Source organism: Pelobates fuscus, chromosome 5 (genome assembly GCF_036172605.1).
Source record: "Pelobates fuscus isolate aPelFus1 chromosome 5, aPelFus1.pri, whole genome shotgun sequence".
Taxonomy (NCBI): domain Eukaryota; kingdom Metazoa; phylum Chordata; class Amphibia; order Anura; family Pelobatidae; genus Pelobates; species Pelobates fuscus.
In genome coordinates this window covers 76,117,924-76,144,365 of record NC_086321.1, presented here as the reverse complement: position 1 = coordinate 76,144,365, position 26,442 = coordinate 76,117,924, and the positions used below count along the sequence as shown (strand labels likewise).

The following is a 26,442-nucleotide window of genomic DNA, read 5'->3' as shown; positions in this document are numbered from 1 at the left end:
AACCACAACACACATTGCATTCACTATACACACACTAAAACCACAACACACACTGCGTTCACCATACACACACTAAAACCACAACACAAACACACACTGCATTCACCATACACACACTAAAACTACAATACAAAGACACACTGCATTCACGATACACACACTAAAACCACAACACAAACACACACAGTATTCACCATACACACATTAAAACCACAACACAAACACACTCTGCATTCACTACATAAACACACACTTTATCCAAAACACACAAAACTACATCCATTATACAAATGTGCAATCTGTATCCATTTACACACCACACAGACAGGGCATCCTTGTGGGCGTACTCAGAATGGGCCCCGGGGGCAGACTCAGGTCCGGGGGGGCCATGACTTTGAACTGTGTCAGGGGCCCCAACATTTCTGATGGCAGCCCTGATTTGCTTATTCCAAACAAACCCAGTTTTATGTTATCAGATTCACTATTTTCCAGCCACCCCACAAATGTATATCCCAAAGAATTGTACCGATAATGTAAGAGGTCATCATCTTCACACTTCTCGGACTCTATGGAATCGCCAATGCATTTCTTCCCACCACCGCTAGGAGATGGATTATTACATACTCGATTTCTTACTCTTCTTCCCGATGCACTTGCACAGGAACTCCATGAGGACCAGCAACTCCAGCTTCCATCAACGACTCCTAGAAAGGCAAAGACATTATTGAAGAACTTTAACAAGCTCTATCACATTAAGCATCACTATAAGTAGAACTGTAGAAAGTAATCCAGGCACTCCAAAGTATCCCAAAAATACTTTATTACTTTTATAATGATTTAGGTTATCAAAATTATTATGAAAATATTTGTATGTTTTCACTATTGTGTGACATTAAAAATTGATACACATTTTTTTATTTTTTTCTGCTATGTATTTTTCTACAACATCCTCTACCCCCTGCATCCACTACAGTCCCTACCCCTCCTGTACCCATTACACCCCCCCTCCCGCACCCACTAAAGCCCTATCCCTCCTGCATCCACTACAGCCCCTATCCACTGAACCCACAACCATGGGCGTCTGCAGGGGGGCACTTGCCCCCCCCCCCCCCTGGATTTTTCAGCTTGTTCTGCTAATTTTCGTGTGAGATTTAAAATGAACTGCAATACCGGCGCATATGGAGAGAGACAGGAATAGGAAGCTGCATCTATCCCTGCTTCTCTCTGCTGATTGAAACCTCAGTGGAGCAACACATGCAGCCAGAGACAGCCTACAGATCAGGTAAGTGAGGGATGGGGTGGGGGGGGTTTAAATAGCCTATATATTAGGGGAGTAAGGCATGGGGGGGCAGCCTATATATTAGGGGAGTAAGGCATGGGGGGCAGCCTATATATTAGGGGAGTAAGGCACGGGGGACAGCCTATATATTAGGGGAGTAAGGCATGGGGGGGCAGCCTATATATTGGGGGAGTAAGGCATGGGGGGCAGCCTATATATTGGGGGAGTAAGGCATGGGGGGCAGCCTATATATTAGGGGAGTAAGGCATGGGGGAGCAGCCTATATATTAGGGGAGTAAGGCATGGGGGGCAGCCTATATATTAGGGGAGTAAGGCATGGGGGGCAGCCTATATATTAGGGGAGTAAGGCATGGGGGGCAGCCTATATATTAGGGGAGTAAGGCATGGGGGGCAGCCTATATATTAGGGGAGTAAGGCATGGGGGGCAGCCTATATATTAGGGGAGTAAGGCATGGGGGGCAGCCTATATATTAGGGGAGTAAGGCATGGGGCAGCCTATATATTAGGGGAGTAAGGCATGGGGGCAGCCTATATATTAGGGGAGTAAGGCATGGGGGCAGCCTATATATTAGGGGAGTAAGGCATGGGGGGGCAGCCTATATATTAGGGGAGAAAGGCATGGGGGCAGCCTATATATTAGGGGAGTAAGGCATGGGGGGCAGCCTATATATTAGGGGAGTAAGGCATGTGGGGGCAGCCTATATATTAGGGGAGTAAGGCATGGGGGGGCAGCCTATATATTAGGGGAGTAAGGCATGGGGGGGCAGCCTATATGTTAGGGGAGTAAGGAATGGGGGCAGCCTATATTTTAGGGGAGTAAGGCATGGGAAGCAGCCTAAATATTAGGGGAGTAAGGCATGGGGGCAGCCTATATATTAGGGGAGTAAGGCATGGGGGCAGCCTATATATTAGGGGAGTAAGGCATGGGGGGCAGCCTATATATTAGGGGAGTAAGGCATGGGGGGCAGCCTATATATTAGGGGAGTAAGGCATGGGGGCAGCCTATATATTAGGGGAGTAAGGCATGGGGGGCAGCCTATATATTAGGTGAGTAAGGCATGGGGGGCAGCCTATATATTAGGGGAGTAAGGCATGGGGGAGCAGCCTATATATTAGGGGAGTAAGGCATGGGGGGCAGCCTATATATTAGGGGAGTAAGGTATGGGGGGCAGCCTATATATTAGGGGAGTAAGGTATGGGGGGCAGCCTATATATTAGGGGAGTAAGGCATGGGGGGGCAGCCTATATATTAGGGGAGTAAGGCATGGGGGGCAGCCTATATAATAGGGGAGTAAGGCATGGGGGGCAGCCTATATATTAGGGGTGTAAGGCATGGGGGGCAGCCTATAGATTAGGCAAGTGAGGCATGGGGGGGCAGCCTATAGATTAGACCAGTGAGGCATGGGGGGGCAGACTATAGATTAGGCAAGTGAGGCATGGGGGGGCAGCCTATAGATTAGGCAAGTGAGGCATGGCGGGGCAGCCTATAGATTAGGCAAGTGAGGCATGGGGGGGCAGCCTATAGATTAGGCAAGTGAGGCATGGGGGGTGGGGTGGGCCTAACTGAAGAGTCAGCAAGGAGCAGGAAGGGTCTGCAAGGAGCAGGGGCAGCATGGAGCATGAAGGGTCTGCAAGGAGCAGGGTCTGCAAGGAGCAGGAGCAGCAAGGAGCAGGAAGGGTATGCAAGGAGCAGGGGCAGGAAGGGGCAGAAGGAGCACAAAGGTAAAGGAGCAGAAAGAATCAGAAGGAGCACAAAGCTAAAGTAGGAGAAGGAGCAGAAAGGGTCTGCAAGAAGCAGAAAGGAATCAGAATGAGAAAGGAGCAGAAGGGCGCAAAATAAGCAGAAAGGAGCAGAAAGGTAAAGGAGCAGAAGGAGCCAAATATAGAAGAAAGTGTCAGAAGAAAAAGCAGACTGTGTCAAATGAAGAAGTAGAAAAGGAGATTGGAGCAGGAAGGACAAATGAAGTGAACCCTCCACTTTTTCTTCTGGACACCACATCATAAGGCTTTGGTACCTGGGGCTGGCAGGGAAACTCTGGACCTTCTCATCTCCCCAGGTAAAAAAAAATACCAGTGTTAATGTGTTCACTTTTATTTAATGACTGTTAGGAAGCAAATAGTGCCGCTGGGTAGGGGTGTTGTTGATTGGCTAGAGCGGTCAGCTGGCACTCTAAGCCAATCAGTAGCTCCCCATTCATAAAAAAGTTTTTAAAAAATGATGACCCTGGAACTAGCGATTGGCTTAGAGCGTCAACTGTCAACTCTAGCCAATCAGCGGCACCCATGCCTGACGTCAATCTGCACTTCCTGACACTCCGTTTCAGATGCCAAATACCACTGAGGGACCTGGAGCTGGAGGAAGCCTTTGGGGTTAAACCATTTGAGAGCAGTTTAGCTCCTTAAAGGAAAGAGCACCCAGGGGCTTCCTGGCATCATAGTATTTTCATTTAGATGAAGTTGTTATGGTGACCAGAATGTTCCTTTAATTTGCTTAAAGGAACACTATAGTGTCAGGAATACAAACATGTATTCCTGACACCATAGTTGTGAAAACGCTATTCACCCTGGCTTTATGTGATAATGACTATGCTCCTCCCCTTCATGACACTGTCAAAAAGGGGCCAAGCATAGATGTCATTACAATTATGCCCCCCCCCTGGAAAAATTCCTGCAGACGTCCATGCCCACAACATCCTCTACCCCCCTGCACCCACTACAGCCTCTACCCCCTGCACACACTACAGCCCCTACCCCTCCTGCACCCACTAGAGCCCCTACCCCTCAGGCACCCTATACAGCCCTTTTACCCCCTGCACCAACTACAGCCCCTACCCACAGGTACTCTCTAGAGCCCCTATAATCCCTGAACCTGCTACAGCCCCTGTACCCATTACAGCCCCTACCCCCTGCAACCACTACACCCCTAGCCCCCTGCACCCACTACTTGATTTAAAAATAAAATAAAAACATAAGCAGTTAAAGGGACACTATAGTCAACGGGTTAATGTAGTTGTTCTGGTGTCTACTGCCTGTCCCAGCAGGCTTTTTAATGTGAACACTGCGCAGGAACACATCTAGTGGCAGTAACTCAGACGGCCACTAGCAATGCTTCCTGGGTCAGTGCTGCCCATTGTGAACGCTCCTCATAGAGAAGCATTGATTCAAAGCATCTCTATGGGGAGATGCTGATTGGTGCAGGATGGTGTTTTGCCACGCATTGTGCAATTGCCTTCCAGTGTTTTCCTATAGAAAGGCATTGGATTGGCTGAGATCAACTAATTTTATGATCTCAGCCAAGGAGACGGAGTGGGGTGGGGCCAGCCATGAGGAGACCCAGGCGGTGCTGGAAAAAAGGTAAGTAAATCACCTTTTTAATAGGGCGAGTAAGAGGGGCCGAGGACCAAAGCTGCTATTTTAAACCTATAGTGTCAGGAATACACATATGTATTCCTGACACTATAGTGTTCCTTTAAGGTGGCTTGTAGGTTTTAACACCTGGTTTGTAATTCAAGATGCAAAATTTGGAGGCCTGCATACCTCATACAAACACATTGCCACGATTCACACACACACACCCTTATACATACTGCCATGCTACACAAATACTACCCTATTTAAAAAATAAACAACAACATGTAAATAAATGTACTCTGAATCCACTACACACAGACATACTTACACCAGACACTTACACCAGGGCTCACAGTGAAGATATACACATAAACATACATTCACTTTACCTACACATACAATCAAATACACGGTACATCTACACTAGCAAATGTATCGATCTGCAGGAGGCCCAGGTCCTAATTTTGCCTGGGGGTCCAGTCCATCCCTGGCCTTCAGGGTCCTTCAAAATATTTTGCTAAGTAAGGTATTTTACCATTTTTATTTATCTATTTTTGTCACTATGTAAGAAAAATAGCATTTTGCCATTATACTAGGGATATTTTAGACCTTGTGTGAAATATTGGAAGATGAGCTTTTCATTTTCTAAAGCTTTACATTTCCCACATATTTTTATAAAGGATGAATGCCCAAGTGAAAGATAAAAACGGTATAAATTTACATTATAAATTTTTTTAAGCTTATCTGCAAAGCAATTTACACACTCAATTGATGTGTTTTTACAGGTTTAAAGTAGATAACCTGTTATGGGAATTATAAGAATTATTAACAAATGGTAATTGCCAAGTAGAAGTATCTACAGCTGATGATCTCAGCCAAGCAGGCAGATCGGGGGCAGAGCCACCAGCAGTAGACTTGAATAAAAGTAAGATTTTACTATATGGAGGTGGGCAATGAGGAGGATCCAGGTAAGCTAAATGATGGTTTTAACACTATAGGGTGTTACATGTTTGTGTTCCTGACCCTACAGTGTTCCTTCAATAAATTATGTATCATTCCTATGCTGCTCCTAATATTATCCCCCAAAACGTATTATGGTGACAAACCATGTACAAGAAACATCTGACAATTGCAAGTTTATTGGAGCAACGTAAGCAACACAGAGTGTCCTTTTCCTTTTGTATTTTGAGTGCCACTGCCTGTCACACAGAGCTTATGTACAGACTGCATAACACCTTTACATACTCTATACCTACTGTGACAAACTCCCCTTTTTAAGGGAGTTTGCCATGAGTTTTTGGAGGGGCCTGCTTGCCCGCCTCCTGCCCTGTGACTATGGCCCCTGGATGTATTGCCCTTTAAAAGCGTTATTTGGGCATATCGGATTTTGTTACACTGCTTCTGCCCCTTTAACTACTATGAGAAAGGATTTGTATATTTGAAATGGCACTTCGGATGCAGCCGAAGTGCCGAAGTGGCCGCCATTAGACATTCAGACATGGGGCGGCGGCCATTTTGTTTAGTCAAACGCAGTTCAGCTGTGTTTGATCGTCGAGTTCATGGAACTCAAATCGGACACTCGACGGCACGAACACCGCTGAACTTTACCTTCTATGTAACTTCGACGCTTCAACAGTAGCCGAACGGCGTTCGCCTATACAAACGCCACATGGACATTGACGTTTGCCCGAACGGTTGGCGTTCGTCTGTTTGAACTACATTTGATATGGGAAATAGACCGGCCATTCAACCCAATTCTCTGGAGCTGTTTTGGGCATGAAATTGTGCGAGCGGTCGGTCAAATGTGACTTCCAGCTAACTCCCGAACGGCTGAACGGATTTGCATGATTTTTTAGTATGTTGGTTCTCTAATTATGCTGGTTCAGAATATGTACATTTATGCGAATGTGATGTATAATTTTGGAGTTATAGAAATTGTGTAAAAACTGTATATTTTCTGCCTGTGATAATTAAGTTGGCCCATTGTGTTTAGTAATTATATCACAAGCAGAGGGGAGGGATTGTGTGCCTTGGCTGGGAGTGTCTGACCGTACTGTACTGTATTGATTGACTGTTGAAACTTTGTGTCCTGTGTACCACAAGGTCCACGTGGGTGGTAATCTTGTTGGGAAAGGTGTATAAAAGAAGCAATTAAGCCTCAGTGTATTCTGTTCCTGCTTACACTCCAAAACTGTGTGTCATCCTGTTATTGGAGGGAAAGAAGATCTGCTCCTGTGTCTGCTGTTCCAGCTTGCAGGAAGAAAGCTTGCTCCTGTGTCTGCTGTTCCAGCTTACAGGAGATTCAACAGGGAAAGTCCTTGTAACAACTAGAGCTAATTCCCCGTTCAGTTCCAGAGTTCGCAGGACTGAGTGTCGTCCAGTGCCTGGAGGAGTCAAGTGGAGTGCTCTGTGTAGTGCTGATGGTCGTTGGTAAGCGCTAGGAGCTTCTGTCAACGGAGGTACCCAGTCGGGGTGCCAGGTGATCCGTTACACCTACTTTCACACAAGTAACTTTTGATTGTATTTGGCATAATAGCCACTTGTAAAAAAAGGTATGAATATTGGGCTTTCAGTCACTTTGCCCAGTTACTCCCATTGACCAATTGTTTCATTCATTTATGACATTCTATAGATTTTACATGAAATCACAAGCCAAAGGCAACTGGATACCACAATTCAGTACAGTCAGATCCAGTAAAATCGCTCTCCCCGGCTGCAAAAAAGCTTGTAAACAGGTCATTTTCTTGTAGATCCATCTGAAGATTCTAATGATTAGCAGGTCAGCTATTCCTGATAGCACTCAGTCCAACATCTAATCTGAGAAGGTTCTTCAATACTTTGCATGGTTAGTCAATAAATCAGGAACTGTCGGCACGTGACTAGGACATTTCAAATTTCAGTCTAAACTAATGAAACTTGAAATGATCTGAATTTTGAGATTCATCTGTTTTAGGATAAATCTGCAAATTCCATTTTACCCCTGTTGATTTCCACTTTCGTTTTCTGGAAATCATACTAAGCCTGGCAGTTATGTAAATACAAGTTTTTAGTTTCCATCATATCTCAGCACATCTGTTCTCTAAGAAGAATACATTACATGTATGAAAATAAAAACACAATGATCATACTTGCGTCATCCTGTACTAAAGCTCCATGTTGACACGCTGACCCATGGGTGTATGGTTTACAGAGGCACTCACAACGTGTTCCCACAACGATTGGCACACCTTTGTTCTGACATGGCTTGCATTTACATGCATTTTCTTCATTCATGTACTCTTCTATTGCCCGTTTCAGGTAGTACCTCTTCACAGCAGCACATGGAACCTCTCGTACTAGCTCATACAAAGGTGTCACCTAAACACAATTAAAAAAATATAGAATAATTGTAAAATACTGTGAGTCACTACGAATATATGTCTCATTCACTAGTTGTCATTGTTAAAGGCTCCATTATTCCGTGTCCCATTCTATATATATAAATCTATATAAATATAGGTATAGGGATATAAGAGTTATTGGATGATATGCCTTAAAGAGCAGGCTACTTAAACTGTATGTGCATACTCCTCAGGGCTCAGTTATAGAAACCGGTGTAATATACTGGTTTATCTCCCAGTAGCTGGGCATGCCCAAAGACATCCCTAGCATTCACGACCATGTGTTCCTGTGGCTAGAATTCCCCCAGCAAGCTGATTCTACTCCACTCCCTGTTCCCTCCTGCCTTCTAAGACTGCCTACATGGATCCTCGACTCAGCCAGGACAAAGACTGGTCTCTGTCTGCCCTCACGGATGAATTCCTGGCAAAGACGTCAGCTCCGATTAACAGAACATTCGGCTTTCTTGTTTGCTCTCTCCTCTCTCTGCAATCGCAGAAGGATTTCTGGCAAAGTCCTTGGCTTCGGTAACAGACATTCTCGATTGCTCCTTTCCTCTCTCTGCACTCATGGATGGATTTTTGGCAAAGACCTTGACCTGGCAAATGACTCCACTGTGGATCTCTCTCAAGCATCAGCATTATATGGACAGATTAATGGCAACCACCTGGCACAGTTTAAAAGACTTTCTCTGCACACTCAGTCATCAAGCTACATACCATAATCATTATTTCTTATTTTGAGAACAGTCAACCAATTTAGGGGTCTACACCAAAAACCTAGTTTAGGGGTAAACCCTGAACCAGCAGTTATTTGCTATTTTTTTCTAAGTTACACCAGAAAATTTGGGATTCTTATATCAAGCAGTTCTGAGTGCTTCTTGTATTTTTGTAATGTTATTAACTGTTCAGTACATGTTATTTTTCTTTTTTTCCTGATAATTGCTCATAAAGAGATAACAGCAAACGTTACTCTGGTTTCGAGAAACTGCTTCCTATGAAAGGTCCTTATAAATGACCTTATGCTAAGGACAAAAACATTGACTCAGCATCATTAATATACATATTTCTACTTTCTACTTTTCTAGCTGAGTGCTCTATTTATTTGACTAACTACCTTTTTCGACAACATTACACATTATATACAAATATATATTTTTATACTTAAAATGTTTGTTTGCTTTTGATTCCCCTGCAAATGCTATAAATGCCTTTGTACACACATTTCCATATTGTTGTACACGACCTATATATTGATCTAGTTATGACATTAGCAATTAAAACCTAATTACCTAATTAAGAAGAGACGCAGGGTGCAGGCTGCAAGTTGTTAAGAAGTGCATTTCTGCCCTAAACATAAACCTTTCAAAACAAAGTACTTGGTCACCTTGTGGCTTATCTCTGCTTGTTTAAGATTCTTCTCTCCAGAGGGAAGTTGACAAGTTCTATATTATGCAGATAAACTCATTCATACCATATGTGATAACAGATGCAAAGCCATGAAATACAAGGACATTATCTCTTTATTTAGGAAGGGTAAAGTCGTTTGGAAAAGACACAATGCGGCTTTTAGCATCAGCAGTGTAAAAAAGCCCATTATAAGGACATGTGATGTTATAACGCTTCTAACATTTAAGATGCTCATTTCCTTAAGATGTTACTACAGGCCTGTGTGTGTGTCTGTCATGTTTAATCTAAAATGTAATCTGATTTTATCAGACACATTTTTAATTGAAGTACACAGTCTTTTCTCCATAATGCTTACCTTGGCACTATTTTACATTTAGTGTCAAGGTGGTGTTTATTTATATCTTAGTAATGTTTCATCTATAGTTTGGGCTTCCTGACTGGGTGTTAAAAAAAAAAAAAAACATGTCATTGTACACTAAGTGCTTTGAGGAGCCCAACAGTTTATTCTGAGATTGGTAGTGCTCTGGCTTAGGAAAATCTTGCACAATTAAAGAGGATTATCCCAGGGTGAACCAACATCAAAGTAATGGCATGCTAAGGGGTCCAGAGCAGAAACCAGGACAGGGTAAGAAGAGAGAAGGGGGGTAAGAAGAGGCGGGGGGGTAAGAAGAGAAGGGAGGGGGGTAAGAAGAGAGAGGGAGGGGGGGTAAGAAGAGAGAGGGAGGGGGGTAAGAAGATAGAAGGGGGTAAGAAGAGAGAGGGGGGTAAGAAGAGAGAGGGAGGGGGGGTAAGAAGAAAGAGGGAGGGGGTAAGAAGAGAGAGGGAGGGGGTAAGAAGAGAGAGGGAGGGGGTAAGAAGAGAGAGGGATGGGGGGTAAGAAGAGAGGGAGGGGGTAAGAAGAGAGAGGGAGGGGAGTAAGAAGAGAGAGGGGGGTAAGAAGAGGGAGGGAGGGGGGTAAGAAGAGAGAGGGAGGGGGTAAAAAGAGAGGGAGGGGAGTAAGAAGAGAGAGAGGGGGTAAGAAGAGAGGAGGGGGGAGTAAGAAGAGGGGGGAGTAAGAAGGGGTAAGAAGAGGGGGAGGGGGAAGTAAGAAGGGAGGGGGAGTAAGAAGGGGGTAAGAAGAGGGGGAGGGGGGAGTAAAAAGAGGAAGGGGGAGTAAGAAAAGGGGGAGGGGGAATAAGAAGAGGGGGGGAGGAAAGAGGGGGGAGGGGGGTAAGAAGAGAGGGAGGGGGTAAGAAGAGGGGGGAGTAAGAAGAGAGGGGGGAGTAAGAAGGAGTAAGAAGAGGGGGAGGGGGGAGTAAAAAGAGGAAGGGGGAGTAAGAAGGGGGGTGGGGGGGTAAGAAGAGGGGGGAGTAAGAAGAGGGAGGAGTAAGAAGAGGGGGAATGGGGGAGTAAGAAGGGGGGTAAGAAGAGAGTGAGGGGGAGTAAGAAGAGGGTGGGAGTAAGAAGGGGGTAAGAAGAGGGGGAGGGGGGTAAGAAGAGGGGTAGGAGGGAGTAAGAGGAGGGCAATTGCCCCCTCCCCTGTCCGCAGGCACCGTGCGGGCAGCCGGCAGAGGAGGGAGGAAGAGAGGACCCGGGAGCTCAGCCTGCAGCTCCTCTGGGTCCTTCTTGCGCGAGCACAGATCGTTGCCGCGGTTACCACGGCAATGTTACGGCTCTTGCGAGAGTAAACTCTAGCCCTGGAGCTACGGGCTAGAGTTCACTCTCAACACTGTGACCACCAGGGATTCCTGGTGGTCGCAGTGGTGAGAGTGAACTCTAGCCCCATAAACACACTGCCCCCACACACCATACACATTCACACACTGCCCCCCATACACACACACTGCCCCCACACACACCATACACATTTACACACATTGCCTCACACACACACACATACACTGCCCACCCATACACACACAGCCCCCCATACTAACATTGCCACACACATACACAGCCCCCTCATACACACATTGCCCCACACACCCTACACATTCACACACTACACCCCCTCACACACACTGAACCTTTCACACACACTGCACCCCTTACACATTGCACCACTGCTCCTATACCCTACTACAGCCTCATATCCCAGCAGACCCCAGGTAAGTTTCAAACTGTTCTTAACCCCTTAAGGACACATGACATGTATCACATGTCATGATTCCCTTTTATTCCAGAAGTTTGGTCCTTAAGGGGTTATACGGTTTGACTACTTACTCTGGGAAGGGGGCCCGGCCCTCCTGGCACCATAACGACTACACAGAGCAGTAGTGGTTATTGTGCATGGATTATTTATTTAAATAATCTACAAGTGCCCCAGTAGCCAGCAAGCCAGCCAGCCCACAGGCTGGCCAGCCAGCCAGCCCACAGGCTGGCCAGTAGCCAGCCAGCCAGCCCACAGGCCACCAGTTAGGCTTACAGCCAGCAAGCCCACAGCCTGCCAGCCAGCAAGCCACAGCCAGCAAGCCACAGCCTGCCAGCCACAGCCAGCAAGCCAACAGCCTGCCAGCCGCAGCCAGCAAGCCCACAGCCTGCCGGCAGTAGCCAGCAAGCCCACAGCCTGCCAGCAAGCCCACAGCCTGCCAGCCGCAGCCAGTAAGCCCACAGCCTTCCAGCAAGCCCACAGACTGCCAGCCAGCAACAGTAATTAAGGTAAGAGGAGCCAACTTGGCCTAGGTATCAGCGAGCTATGTTGTGTTGCTATATTGTGAATAGGAACCAGAGTGTTGGAGAGACCCCCCTCCAGGCCCCATTAGACTCCATTGTAGTCTCTAATGGGACCTGGAGGAAATTCTTTCTAACACACTCTCTAAAGGACACTGAGATAGCCTCTGCTAGAATGCTCCCCCCCCTCCATGGCCCATTAGCCCTCAATTGTAGTCTCTACTGGGGCCTGGAGGCGACTGTTTCCAGCAGGGACACTGAGATGGCCTCTGTTAGAAAGACCCCCTTCCAAGCCTATTAGACTCCATTGTAGTCTCTAATGGGGTCTGGAGGGGATTCTTTCTAACACACTCTCTAAAGGACACTGAGATAGCCTCTGCTAGAAAGACCCCCCGCCATGGCCCATTAGCCCTCAATTGTAGTCTCTACTGGGGCCTTGAAGGGATTATTGCACTTTTGTTCCTTGTGTCTAAAGATTGTGTAGGGTGTGGCTGGAGGCGGTGCATGGAGGCGGGACATGGGTGGCGCATGCTGCGGAGTATGGGTGGGGCCTGTAAGGGGGCCCTTGATTTATTTTGCCCGGGGGCCCTGAGGGTTCTCAGTCCGCCCCTGATCATTAGTGCTGCTCAACCTTTCTTTAGGCACTATTTGTTACACATTCAAAGTGCTAAAACGGCCTAAAGCACTTTGAATGTAACTAATTTATCATTTCGGACACATCTATGTCTGCACAAGCTACTGATTTATTCCTGCTGGCACCTACACAGGATAATCATGTAACTTTGTGTTTGTTACAGGTACCTTTCTGCTACATATATATTAAATGCTTTTTGTTAAGCATGGTTTACAGATCATATTTTCTGTATATGTTGCGAATATTTATTCTAAGGACTCCACCTTTCTTATATATATTTGCATTGCTACTACTCTATTATTTACTATGTATTGCCTAAAACCAAAAGGTTTTTTGGGGGCACATCACTAGGAGATTGATCCTGAAAACTTCTGAACAGGACCTCCTTTCTAAGATCTAGAGTGTAGTTCATTTACTAGTAAGTTAGGTGTTCATTCATCCTTTAGGTTATCTATTACCATATAGAGTATCTGTACATTTTATTACTATTGTCATTCAATTTCCTGACACTTGTAGCCAGGAAACATCACCTTTTAACTTAACTAGTAAAAGTTATATTTTATATTTAAAGGGCACTCACACTTTCCTTTTTCTTTTCTACTACTTTTGTAGTCCTTCAAGGGTTAACCCCTATATGAGTGCATACCTTTGCTTCCTATTTTCTCCTTTTTCTATAGTCTATCTTCGTTAAGATAAACGCACTAGCTGTTTGTTTTAACACGTGCAATGATGGCAAAGTTTATCAGTAATCAAATACGATGCCATTATTAGTGTACCTCTGCATCTGTAACCATCCTAGTGCCCTTTGGGATGAATACATTACTATGCACACCCTATAGATCGACAAAGGTGTAATGGAGCCCCATAATCACAGATAACATACAAAAGTATTGCATGCCTCGTCTAAACGAGTGATACATTGTAGAAACAGCCAGCTCAGAATGTGAATAGAATGCTAACCACATTGATAAAACATATATCAAATGAAATCATTGATCATATAGAAAGGTCATCACCATTCCTGTCAGTTTCCTAATTACATTTTGTGTCCAATATTCCCAAATGCAAAAGGTGTAGAAATGTCGAGCAATGTAAGACATGATAAATGGGGCTGTCATAAAGAACTTGCTGAAATAAAGCCTGCATGATTTTATAGCGTTTAAATATATCTTTCATTGTTTGTTACATATTTAATCCCGCTGTCTTACATAAAACAGCATCTTACTCAATACATTAAAGGCGATGCATTGACATTCAATGTACAGAAATGTTTTCTTTTTAAAACTACACAAAATAACACCGTGGGTTCTTGAGGTACTAAATTTCGGAATATTTTGACTTGTGTTCTAATGTCCAGGCAATAATCTTTGTAAAGAGTCAAGGATAAGACGTAAGAAATCTCGAAAGGACTCTAAATATGTAAGCAGTACAAAATCTACGTAACAAATACTTCATAGAAAGCACTCCTTACTGTAAAGATTTATTTTAGCATATTGTTAAGGTATATTTAATAGTATATGTATACTTTTTATCTTTATATTGTTATCATTATTACCTCAATGGTTTTAATGCTGTTTGTATTTTTTTAAATGTAAAAATATATTTAACGTTTACAGTCGTAAACCTGTCTTTTTATCTTTTACAGCCAGATGAGGCTGGTATAAATTTTATTTAGGTGGCATCAGGCCATAATATTTACTGTATAGCATGAAAACTAGTATTAGTAGTAATAGTGCTTAGCAGTTCCTGTTAATCTCTTTGGGAAACATTAAAACTTTCAATAGTTGTTAATTACCATTACAATTACATTTTGTAGAACAGAAACTGACAGAAGTCCCTTATGTTTGCAACAGTTATCTCAGAAATTAGTAACCTGTCCCTCAGTAAAATTACCAACAACCAGGAAATCAGTCCTTACTATCGTTTCTTTTTTTTTGTTTCAGTCCAGCTAATGGCAGTGGTTATCCGTATAGAAGTTAAACTGTACGGGTCATGTTGGCCGTAACTTGAGGCTGAGTGATGTCCCTCACAAGAAAATAGCAGGAAATCGGGACAAGAGTTGCTAATTGTAGGATGTGTTTTTTTTGTACCATTCCCAACATACAAAATTCAGTTACTGTTCCTGTACGAAATATATTTTTTTATTTGCCTAGTAACAGTGTACCAGTTGGTAACAGGGCCCATTAACAGGGGCCCATCATCTGACTGACTGAATGAGACATTGCATGGCCTTCCTGACAAAACATTATTTTTTCTAGCGGTTAACTTCATCCCCCAAAATACATCTTAAAATTACATCTACAGCCCAGTTACAGACACCAGTACATGACCACTTACTTCTTGTTTCCTTCAATTTTGTAAAATAACAGATCTAAATATCTATATTTTATAGGTCATACAAAATATAAAGAAAGATCAGACAAGTGCTTTGAATTCCCAGCACATACAACACCTGGTTCATGTCATGACCTTTAAAGCAAGCCAGTTGATCCATTAAAACTCAAAAACCACTATACTGTTAAAATTGTTAAAGCATTCTGCATAAACCATATATTGTGTTTTAGTGATTAATGTTAAGTTGTTTTTTTTTTTTACCTGTTTTGAACGAACACTGCGATAACTCTTAGTCATTTGCTGGTAGTGGATAATTAGAGTTATATGGTACCAAAATATGGTACCAAAAGAAAAGGTGTAAGGACCACATACCGTCTGTTTTAATACTGAGGGTAGATTTGATACAGAACCAGCCCAAGAAGCATAACGATCTCGATTCGCAGCTGGATTATCTATGTTTATGTAGTTAAGAGCGCTAGCGAATTTAGCCTCTCCTCCTGTGATCTTCACAGTGCCTCGAACTTCTTTACTGCTTGATCCTACAAGTAATTTACATATATATTAAAAAAAACATACATATTTTATACATAAGGTAAATTAATGTGCCTGAATGCAGGTTTTAGTTGATTACAAATCTCTTTCCTTTCCATGTACTGGTGAGTATAGAGTACGATCTCTCTTATAGTCATCAAATGCCATTAAGAAGACTGCTAGGATTTGGTACCCTGGCAAAAGGTGAGTGCACAAACTTAATTGATCCAAAAAAGCATCCTAGTGAAACACACCATGCTTAAACGTTAGTCTGTTTTGAGGAGTAGAGCATATTTAAAGAAGTTCAACTATATATTTTAAAATGTTGGAACTTTTACCTGTGTTGTCTTACAATGTATTTTTATTTTAAGAAACAAAGGGTGGACATTAGCTTATTATTAGGAATTCATTATTTTTTTTGTACAAAAATCACATTTCCAGTTCGATTTCAATGCTGAATGACTGATGATGAATGAAGAGCTTATTTGTACACAGCTATGATTTCAAAAGAACGAGTTGTATTGTTTGATTTGCTTTTACCAATTGTATCACACTGAGTATTAAACTACGGGGTACGAAGTGGCAAAGGACGCATAATTATTATGAGAGGAGTGGTAATAAGGGAATAATGTCCTTAGATAGCTGGCTTTAGAACTTTCTTTCTTTATTATTAAATAAATGAAAAATATTATATTCTAATATTTCTAAATTATCTAAATTATTATCTTAATTATATATTTAGGTTATAACACCAAAGAGCTCCCTGGAAATGAAAACTGAAAGACAATCGTGTTTTGTTTTACTCAATATAGGCTTCACCAAAAGTAGGTTTCACTTATTTTGCAGTTTCCTCTTAGCAACATCAACCTCCTTCCCAGCCATCCAATCCTGCCCTCACCCACCCCACCCTTCTAAACATGTTTTATATTTTCTCAACCTCCAGCATTTTCACCTCTCTTATCAATATGCTGTTCCCACCCTTCTCCGTACATATATCCTAAAAGTATGGAGGCTATGAGGCTAATCTCTGAAAGATGTGAATGAAAAGGTTGTGTCTTCTTTATTATGCTTACATACAAAGATACAATTCATGACATGCATCTTTAAGGCAATATCATATTACTTACCCGATGAGGACTTTATTGTTTCTGATAGTTTTTTACAATCTGTAGATGAATACGAGACGAAAAGAAACCCAACGTTCGTTGAAGTACATTTTTGCATATCACTTATTGTTATACCTGAAAGTAAAAAAAACAAACGAAAAAAAAATTGTATTTACTATTATCTTATTTATAACAGTATTGATAAAGCATAAAAAGTGTATTGATCAATAATAAAAAAGTGAGGTTAGCAAATAAATAATTTTTTTGTATTTAGAACTAGTAGTTACTCTGTTCATCAAATAGGAAATGTTCGCAAAATGTCATAAGGGAATTTAGCTTGGCTGCTGCTACTAGGTGCTACTACAAAGTGTACTTGGAGATATTCTGGAGAGTGATTTGATTCTTCAACTGTCCGATATCTTTCTTTTTTACTGTTACAAGTAAGAGTTTTTGATTGTACAAGATTTCATGAAAAAGAAAATTAAGGAAAAAAGACTTAAAGAGAGTTATTTGTTACATGTGAGTTTACAGAGGAAGAGTAAATGTACTAGCAAAACAGTTACCTGATTTATTCAACCAATCATTGTTAACAGGAGTAGTCCCAGAAGATTGGAAATTAGCGAATGTTGTTCCAATTCACAAGAAACGTAGTAGGGAGTAGTCGGGCAACTCTAGGCCAGTAAGCCTTACTGTCAAAACTCACCATTCTCAGGTCCCTCGCGGGTACTTCCGCGTTTGGCATTTAACTCCTCCCACTTGAATGACTTGAATGACATGCCTTATAGGGAATCGGTGCCAAATTCAAAGTGCTTAGTGATTTTGTCTCTTCCTTGAGAACATCAAGCTAAGCTCCTATAATTTGCCTCGTGTACCGAACCGGACTTGATAACCGTTGTTGCTACCTTCTCCTCTCCTCGAAACTCTGCTTGGACTATGACCTCTCTACCATCTCCTTCCCAGACCCGAACTGATAATTGGACTACTGCTATCTCACTTAACTAAGCAGGATCGTCTTGCACAATTCAGCAGGACCTCTCCTATTTCTCTGATCCAGTCAAGAACTTCTTCCACGGAGACAAGTTACTTGGAAAACCATAAGTATTAATCTAACGCTACTTAACCCTGCTACATTGCTTCAAACTAATAATTCAACCACTTAATTATCCTGTAAATACTTTGTTTCTTCTGTTGCAATAATTATTGTGAATCTCCAATCAAGTCATTTAAATTTCCTTTCATGCTGCAAACTATTCTGTTCTTACAAGTTATTAGTACAACTGTCTACTAACTTTTTCATTATTGGAGATACTGGAAAAGTAAACAAAAAAGTATTTAAAGGCTCTAAATTGACCTCCTCGAATTCTCTTAAAGGTACAGTATGACTAAACTCTTCTGCAGCTGTGTTCCTCTAATTGCCTATTTCCAAGTGAAGCATAACACTTACTTTAGTAGTGGGGAAAGTAATGGAAACCATGTTGAAGGATATAATTTTTGAACATATAAAATCACATGGATTTCAAGATCAGAGACAACATGGGTTTAACTTCAGGGAGCTCATGCCTAACTAATCTTATTGATTTTTTTGATTGGGTAACTAAAATAATAGATCAGGGTGGTGCAGTAGGTGTTGCTTACCTAGATTTCAGTAAGGCTTTTGACACTGTTGCACCATAGAAAGCTTATAAAAATAAATTGCAATCTTTGAGTTTGGATTCCAATATTGTTGAATGTGTAAGGAAGTGGCTGAGTGACAGGCAACAGGGGGTTGTAGTCAATGGAGCATATTCGAAGCATGGTCTTGTCACCAGTGGGGTACCTCAGGGATCTATACTTGGACCCAGTAGGCAGACAATGTAATAGAGCAGCAGGAAATGCTAGCAGAATGCTTGGTTGTACAGGGAGAGGTATTAGCAGTAGAAAGAGGGAAGTGCTCATGCCATTGTACAGAACACTGGTGAGACCTCACTTGGAGTATTGTACACAGTACTGGAGACCATATCTCCAGAAGGATATTGATACTTTAGAGAGAGTTCAGAGAAGTGCTACTAAATGGATTGCAGGATAAAACTTACCAGGCAAGATTAAAGGATACATGTTAAGATCAGTGTTTGTGACTAAGTGGCTACTAAAAAAGACTGGACATACTCCACTTGCAATACCTTGGGTTGTCTACTTTTGCAAATGGTATGCCATCATGGGGATAATTCTCATTCCTGGGCTACCATACGGTCTCAAAGGCAACATTACCAAACTGGCAAATTTCAATGTGAAAAAAATGAAATGCAAGCCTTATATCTGACTCTCTAACTTTCCAAAACACCATAAAACCTGTACATGGGGGGTACTGTTATACTTGGGAGACTTCACTGAACACAAACATTAGTATTTCAAAACAGTAAAACGTATTACGACAATAATATTATCAGAATAATATTATCAGTAAAAGTGCTGTTCATGTGTGAAAAATGCAAAAAACTTAATTTTTAATAAAAATATCATTGTTGTAATACAATTTACCATTTTGAAACACTAATATTTGTGTTCAATTAAGTCTCCCGAGTAAAACAGTACCCCCCATGTACAGGTTTTATGGTATTTCATGGTGTCTTGGAAAGTAACAGGGTTAAATATAGTGCTTGCGAATTACATTCTCTGCACATTCTGCCTGGGTTGTCAGGCATGTCAATCAAATGTTTATTAATAAAATCACATAATTATGCTAAAAGATTACTTAAATATACACATAGAATTTTAATATATATACATATATATGTATTTAAATTCTATGTGTATACTTATGTAATCATTAATGTAATTATATATATTTATCTATATATATATTTGCGGTTATTTGTATTATATATAGATATATATACATATATGTATATAGAATGTCATTCTAAGTTTTATATTAATAATATTAAGTGTTATATTAATAATAAAATACAGTTAGAATGAAATTACATACGTATATATAATTTAGTTTCATTTAAAAAAAATTATTTTATTTATTTTATTTTATTTATTTATTATTGTAATTATACGTACAATATATATATATATAAATATAAAATATATATATATATATAAAACATATATATATATATATACAGATGAAAAGAGTGCACTCGAAAGGTCTTCTTAAAGATATAAACAATTTATTGTGCCAAATTTCAAAGACATACAAGTCGACGTTTCAGTCCTCGTGGGACTTTTTTCAAGACAATGAAAGGCGGAAAAAAAGTGATTTAAATATACCTTACAGGTGATTTGATTGGAGAGTAGGTTATATGAAAGAGAGGCTGTGCAAAACGTGAAAGTGATTACTCAACTTTGAAATAGGGATTAACCCCTTACGTGCCTAATAGAAAGGCCTGAAAGTGAGTGTGGTTACGGCCAAATGTCTAATAATCTGCACTCGCAGACATATTAAAATTCAAGGATAAGAAATATCGAAGCCACCTTAGATTGACTAAGTGTTTAAGAATCTATTTGAATATTTAAACAAATTTGTTAAGCAAAGTTAAACAATACCTTACGATTGCTACATTTTTAAACAATAACATAAGGTGGCTACCTTTTTAAATTGGAATTCCAAGTGCCAAGTGGTTGCAGACCTAATTATAGATACATTGTAGAAAAGAACTTCAAAGTATATTTGAATAACCCTAGGGATACTATGTATATACTTACTTAATTGTATTACAAATTAACGGCCATACAGTCTATGGAGTATAACAGAAGCATCCATAAGCTAACATACCTAGCTAAATAAAAATAAAAATTAATATATGATTGATTTAACAAAAAGTCTCACGAGTTAATCACCAATAATGGTTTTTCTGTGACCTTTAGTACAGATATGTATCAATTACTATTATTTACGAAACTGTGGCTTCTTTATCTTTTCGGGATGAAGCAGCTGAGTGGGTTGATTTCATTAAGTCCCCCCGGGGACAAAGTTCCTAATGTGAAGATCCAAAAGGCTTCTCTTTGAAGAAGTAGGACATCTCTGTCACCCCCCCTGTTCGGGGCCGGAACATGTTCAATGCCCATAAATTTCAATGTGGGCAGTGTATGCCCTATTTCCAGAAAATGTTTGGCTATGGGGGTGGTTGCTATGCCGCTGGATAACGCAGTCCTGATGGTAGATCTGTGTCCCCTCATGCACTCCCTGAGGTCATTAGACGTTTTGCCGATGTACATGAGTCCACATGGGCAGGTGATGCGATAGACTACGTGTGTAGTGGTGCACGTGATCCTTTGCCGTATCCTGTATTCTTTACCTGAGCGAGGGTGGTAAAACGCTTTGCCCGGGGTCATACTATTGCAAGCCATGCACTTCAAACAACGATAACAGCCTGGACTTTGAACAGACTGATGTGCCATAGATGTATCTGTATGAACCAGATAATCTCTCAGGTTCCTGTTTCTCCTATAACTAATCATAGGGGTATTCTGGAATATCGTCGGTAGTGTCTTGTCTTTTTTAAGAACCTCCCAGTTGTGTCTTATTTTCTGGGACATCTCACCCGATAGTGAATGGAACGTTTGGGGAAAGATCATTCTATTTTGGTTGCTTTTAATTTTAGGGCCATCAGTATAGTTTTTGAGTGCTTTTGAATATGCACACTCCAGCATCTGTCTTGGATATCCACGTTGTGAAAATTTTTCAAACATTTCTTGTACCTGGTTTGCTGCTTTTGTAGAGTCAGAGTTGTTCCTCAGTATTCTCATAAATTGAGATACCGGTAAAGATTTTATGAGGTTGGGTGGATGGTGACTGCTGGCGTGTAGTAACGTATTGCGGTCAGTTTCCTTTGCAAATAAAGTATACCCCAGCTTGTTATTTTCTATAAAGATACGAAGATCCAGGAAGTCGATTTGTTCGTTACCCATCAAATTAATAACAAACAAATCGACTTCCTGGATCTTCGTATCTTTATAGAAAATAACAAGCTGGGGTATACTTTATTTGCAAAGGAAACTGACCGCAATACGTTACTACACGCCAGCAGTCACCATCCACCCAACCTCATAAAACCTTTACCGGTATCTCAATTTATGAGAATACTGAGGAACAACTCTGACTCTACAAAAGCAGCAAACCAGGTACAAGAAATGTTTGAAAAATTTTCACAACGTGGATATCCAAGACAGATGCTGGAGTGTGCATATTCAAAAGCACTCAAAAACTATACTGATGGCCCTAAAATTAAAAGCAACCAAAATAGAATGATCTTTCCCCAAACGTTCCATTCACTATCGGGTGAGATGTCCCAGAAAATAAGACACAACTGGGAGGTTCTTAAAAAAGACAAGACACTACCGACGATATTCCAGAATACCCCTATGATTAGTTATAGGAGAAACAGGAACCTGAGAGATTATCTGGTTCATACAGATACATCTATGGCACATCAGTCTGTTCAAAGTCCAGGCTGTTATCGTTGTTTGAAGTGCATGGCTTGCAATAGTATGACCCCGGGCAAAGCGTTTTACCACCCTCGCTCAGGTAAAGAATACAGGATACGGCAAAGGATCACGTGCACCACTACACACGTAGTCTATCGCATCACCTGCCCATGTGGACTCATGTACATCGGCAAAACGTCTAATGACCTCAGGGAGCGCATGAGGGGACACAGATCTACCATCAGGACTGCGTTATCCAGCGGCATAGCAACCACCCCCATAGCCAAACATTTTCTGGAAATAGGGCATACACTGCCCACATTGAAATTTATGGGCATTGAACATGTTCCGGCCCCGAACAGGGGGGGTGACAGAGATGTCCTACTTCTTCAAAGAGAAGCCTTTTGGATCTTCACATTAGGAACTTTGTCCCCGGGGGGACTTAATGAAATCAACCCACTCAGCTGCTTCATCCCGAAAAGATAAAGAAGCCACAGTTTCGTAAATAATAGTAATTGATACATATCTGTACTAAAGGTCACAGAAAAACCATTATTGGTGATTAACTCGTGAGACTTTTTGTTAAATCAATCATATATTAATTTTTATTTTTATTTAGCTAGGTATGTTAGCTTATGGATGCTTCTGTTATACTCCATAGACTGTATGGCCGTTAATTTGTAATACAATTAAGTAAGTATATACATAGTATCCCTAGGGTTATTCAAATATACTTTGAAGTTCTTTTCTACAATGTATCTATAATTAGGTCTGCAACCACTTGGCACTTGGAATTCCAATTTAAAAAGGTAGCCACCTTATGTTATTGTTTAAAAATGTAGCAATCGTAAGGTATTGTTTAACTTTGCTTAACAAATTTGTTTAAATATTCAAATAGATTCTTAAACACTTAGTCAATCTAAGGTGGCTTCGATATTTCTTATCCTTGAATTTTAATATGTCTGCGAGTGCAGATTATTAGACATTTGGCCGTAACCACACTCACTTTCAGGCCTTTCTATTAGGCACGTAAGGGGTTAATCCCTATTTCAAAGTTGAGTAATCACTTTCACGTTTTGCACAGCCTCTCTTTCATATAACCTACTCTCCAATCAAATCACCTGTAAGGTATATTTAAATCACTTTTTTTCCGCCTTTCATTGTCTTGAAAAAAGTCCCACGAGGACTGAAACGTCGACTTGTATGTCTTTGAAATTTGGCACAATAAATTGTTTATATCTTTAAGAAGACCTTTCGAGTGCACTCTTTTCATCTGTATATATTGAAGGCTGAGGCAGCACCGAGGCAAGCACAAGACCGGTACATTGAGTGCGGGACATTTGCAGTTTATATATATATATATATATATATCTTATATCTATTTGTAACTTCATTCTAAGTGTATTTTAATACTAATATATGTACTTATATTAATATTAAAATACACTACGTATGACATTACATATATATAAGATTTATATATATATTATATATATATAATGTATATATATATATATATATATATATATATATATATATGTACATTTAATTTATTTTAAACATTTTTAATTATTATTGTTTTATACTTCCCACCAGCAGGGGGACTGTCTGACAGTCCAGGCAGTCCCCCTGCTGGCAGATCCACACCCAGCTATAGGGGGTCATGTGATCCCTCTTTGAGAGCAATCACATGGCCCCGGGTGTCTGATTTGCCAGGGGAGGGCTGTCAGGCAGTCCTCCCGAAGAGGATCTCGGTCGAGGTAAGTCCACCGGAGCTCCTGGGGGCTTAAGCCGTTACGGTGTTCTGTGCCGCCGCAACGGCTTTAAAGCCTATTATAATGGGGACAGCATAGAACGCCGTAATGGCATTAAGGGGTTAATGTGTTGCTAGAGTTCATTGTATTTAAAATGTTTTAAGTCATATAACTGAATCCAACTGCGGATAAATAGTTTCATGTAATCTTTCCAATAACCTAGTGGCACAAGAAAGATTTGACTCAACTTTAAATATACATCACATTGCTTTATACAAACTGCTTGAAAGTAATGACATTTCCCTTTAAATCTTAATTTATTTATTTTTTCTTAGCTAATATAGGCCTCAATTTAATATTTTTGGATAATCTTTTCAAATAATTGAACTTTTTTGGATAAACTGTTAAAGGGATTTTTTTCTAAATATTAAACTATCAAAAAAAATAACATCATATGTAAAAAAAACCTCAAGGAATTTTAAAATATTACAATGGTTTTCAATATATTAAATCCCTTGAAAAAAAATTATCCAAAAATATTAAATCATTTGAAAGGCTATCCAAAAATATTAAATTGAGGCCATAATCGGACATGTCTCTGGTTACTGAATGCAACGGAGCTTACTGTCTCAATGTAATTTGTTTCTCTAAAATCGCTGAGTGGAGTCAAAAATTGTTAAATAATTAAACAGGATGACGTTTTCATGTTATACAGAGGTTCAGACTCAGTGAGGTACCACATACTGAAAGAGCTGATGTTGACCTTGAGTCACCAGTGTACCTTGAAAAAAAAGGATTACATTTATTCTTAAAGGATCAATCAAAGCACCGTAACAATTTTTCAGCATTGCAAAGGGTATGGTGCAGACTGCAGAAAGTACCCCACGAGCACTTTCTACAGCTTCGAGTAGCATATAACTAAAAGCAGTTGGTAAAAAACACTGTAACTATACGCAAGAGGAGTTCTTACTTCCTTCTTTGTTAAGTCAATTTTGTTTCTTTAAAGGACCACTATAGGCACCCAGACCACTTCAGCTCAATGAAGTGGTCTGGGTGCCTGGTCCAGCTAGGGTTAACCCTTTTTTCTAATAAACATAGCAGTTTCAGAGAAACTGCTATGTTTACACTGAGGGTTAATCCAGCCTCTAGAACCTCTAGTGGCTGTCTCATTGACAGCCGCTAGAGGCGCTTGCGTGCTTCTCACTGTGAAAATCACAGTGAGAAGACGCCAGCGTCCATAGGAAAGCATTATAAATGCTTTCCTATGAACTGGCTGAATGCGCGCGCGGCACCTGCCGCGCATGCGCATTCAGCCGATGACGTCGCTAGGAAGGAGGAGAGGAGGAGGAAAGCTCCCCGCCCGGCACAGGAGAAAGGTAAGATTTTAACCCCTTCCTCTCTCCAGAGCACGGCAGGAGGGGGACCCTGAGGGTGGGGGCATCCTCAGGGCACTATAGTGCCAGGAAAACGAGTATGTTTACCTGGCACTATAGTGGTCCTTTAATAATTTCATAAATGTTAGCTTTCTGTTTGCCTATATAAAAGGTTATATTTGAAAATGATATAAAAGGTGTGATTCGTTCTTATATGTCTTAATTGTGTGTTATTAATTCTATTTTGTTTCAATGATACACATGGAGTGTCTAGTTTGATTCTTTTAGTCGAGCATAAAACAATATATCTCACCACGAGTATCCAAAATGGAATTCATGACATTGTCAACAGTTTAAATATAGAATAAGAGAGAAACAATACCATCGGAGGTTATTTTTTCTGTCTCCAGAAAGAAAAGAAAGTTGTACTCTCCCCCCAAGGATCCAGATTGCAGGAAGTGAGTTCCATATTTTTCAATCAGTTTTCGGTAGGCAGTGTATTCATAAACTGAGGGGAGATTGAAGAGTTCTATCCAGAAAGGTTCAGCAAGAGCTAAAAACTCAGCATCGTTATTTATGAATTGAGCCACTTCCACATAATTCTTGATAATCATGAGCTGGTAACTCTGAGAAAAAAGGAGAAATCATGTATTCAAAGAAGAATATAAAGTACTGAAATTAAGAATAACATGAATGCTGTCACTTGCAATTTATTTTATACTTCTACTGAGCCTTTCCACAATCTCTTTTCCTACTTTATATTTCTTTTCATTTTCCACCAGATCACAAATGTCTTTATACATAGTCTGCCACTCCCACTAATCTCAGACAGCACTGTGACACATGAGTACTACACATTAACCCCTTTACTACAACAGCACAAGCACTTAAACATAAACTCTAACACATTACACTAACACATTAACCACTATGCTACAATAAAACTATAACTTAAACATTAACCCTACACTACACTAACACAAATCCTAACCAAAAAATATCATATCATATAAAAGATAATAATGATGAAGTATGTTTTAGGAAAATATTCTTGTCTCTGGGGTTTGGAGAAATCTGTATATATTTATTTTTATTCTCATTACAGATTTTGCCTTTTATCTTAAAGAAGCAAGGTGAATTGTTAGTGTAGGACTCACCTAAGAGGTTTTGCCTTGACATGGCAGATGAACTTACATTTCAATGGCCAT

At 40.7% G+C, this 26,442-nt stretch overlaps 1 protein-coding gene across 1 annotated transcript in view; it reads right to left on the bottom strand.

Moving 5' to 3' along the window:
- C7 (complement C7) overlaps positions 1 to 26,442 on the bottom strand; it is a 251,950-nt gene that overhangs the window by 20,445 nt on the left and 205,063 nt on the right. The window contains exons 9-13 of the mRNA XM_063454005.1: positions 25,617 to 25,860; positions 16,714 to 16,827; positions 15,428 to 15,594; positions 7,780 to 8,008; positions 527 to 704 (exon numbers count right to left, since the gene is read on the bottom strand). Coding sequence (XP_063310075.1) covers positions 527 to 704; positions 7,780 to 8,008; positions 15,428 to 15,594; positions 16,714 to 16,827; positions 25,617 to 25,860 — 932 coding nt within the window. The remainder of the gene's footprint in view (positions 1 to 526; positions 705 to 7,779; positions 8,009 to 15,427; positions 15,595 to 16,713; positions 16,828 to 25,616; positions 25,861 to 26,442) is intronic.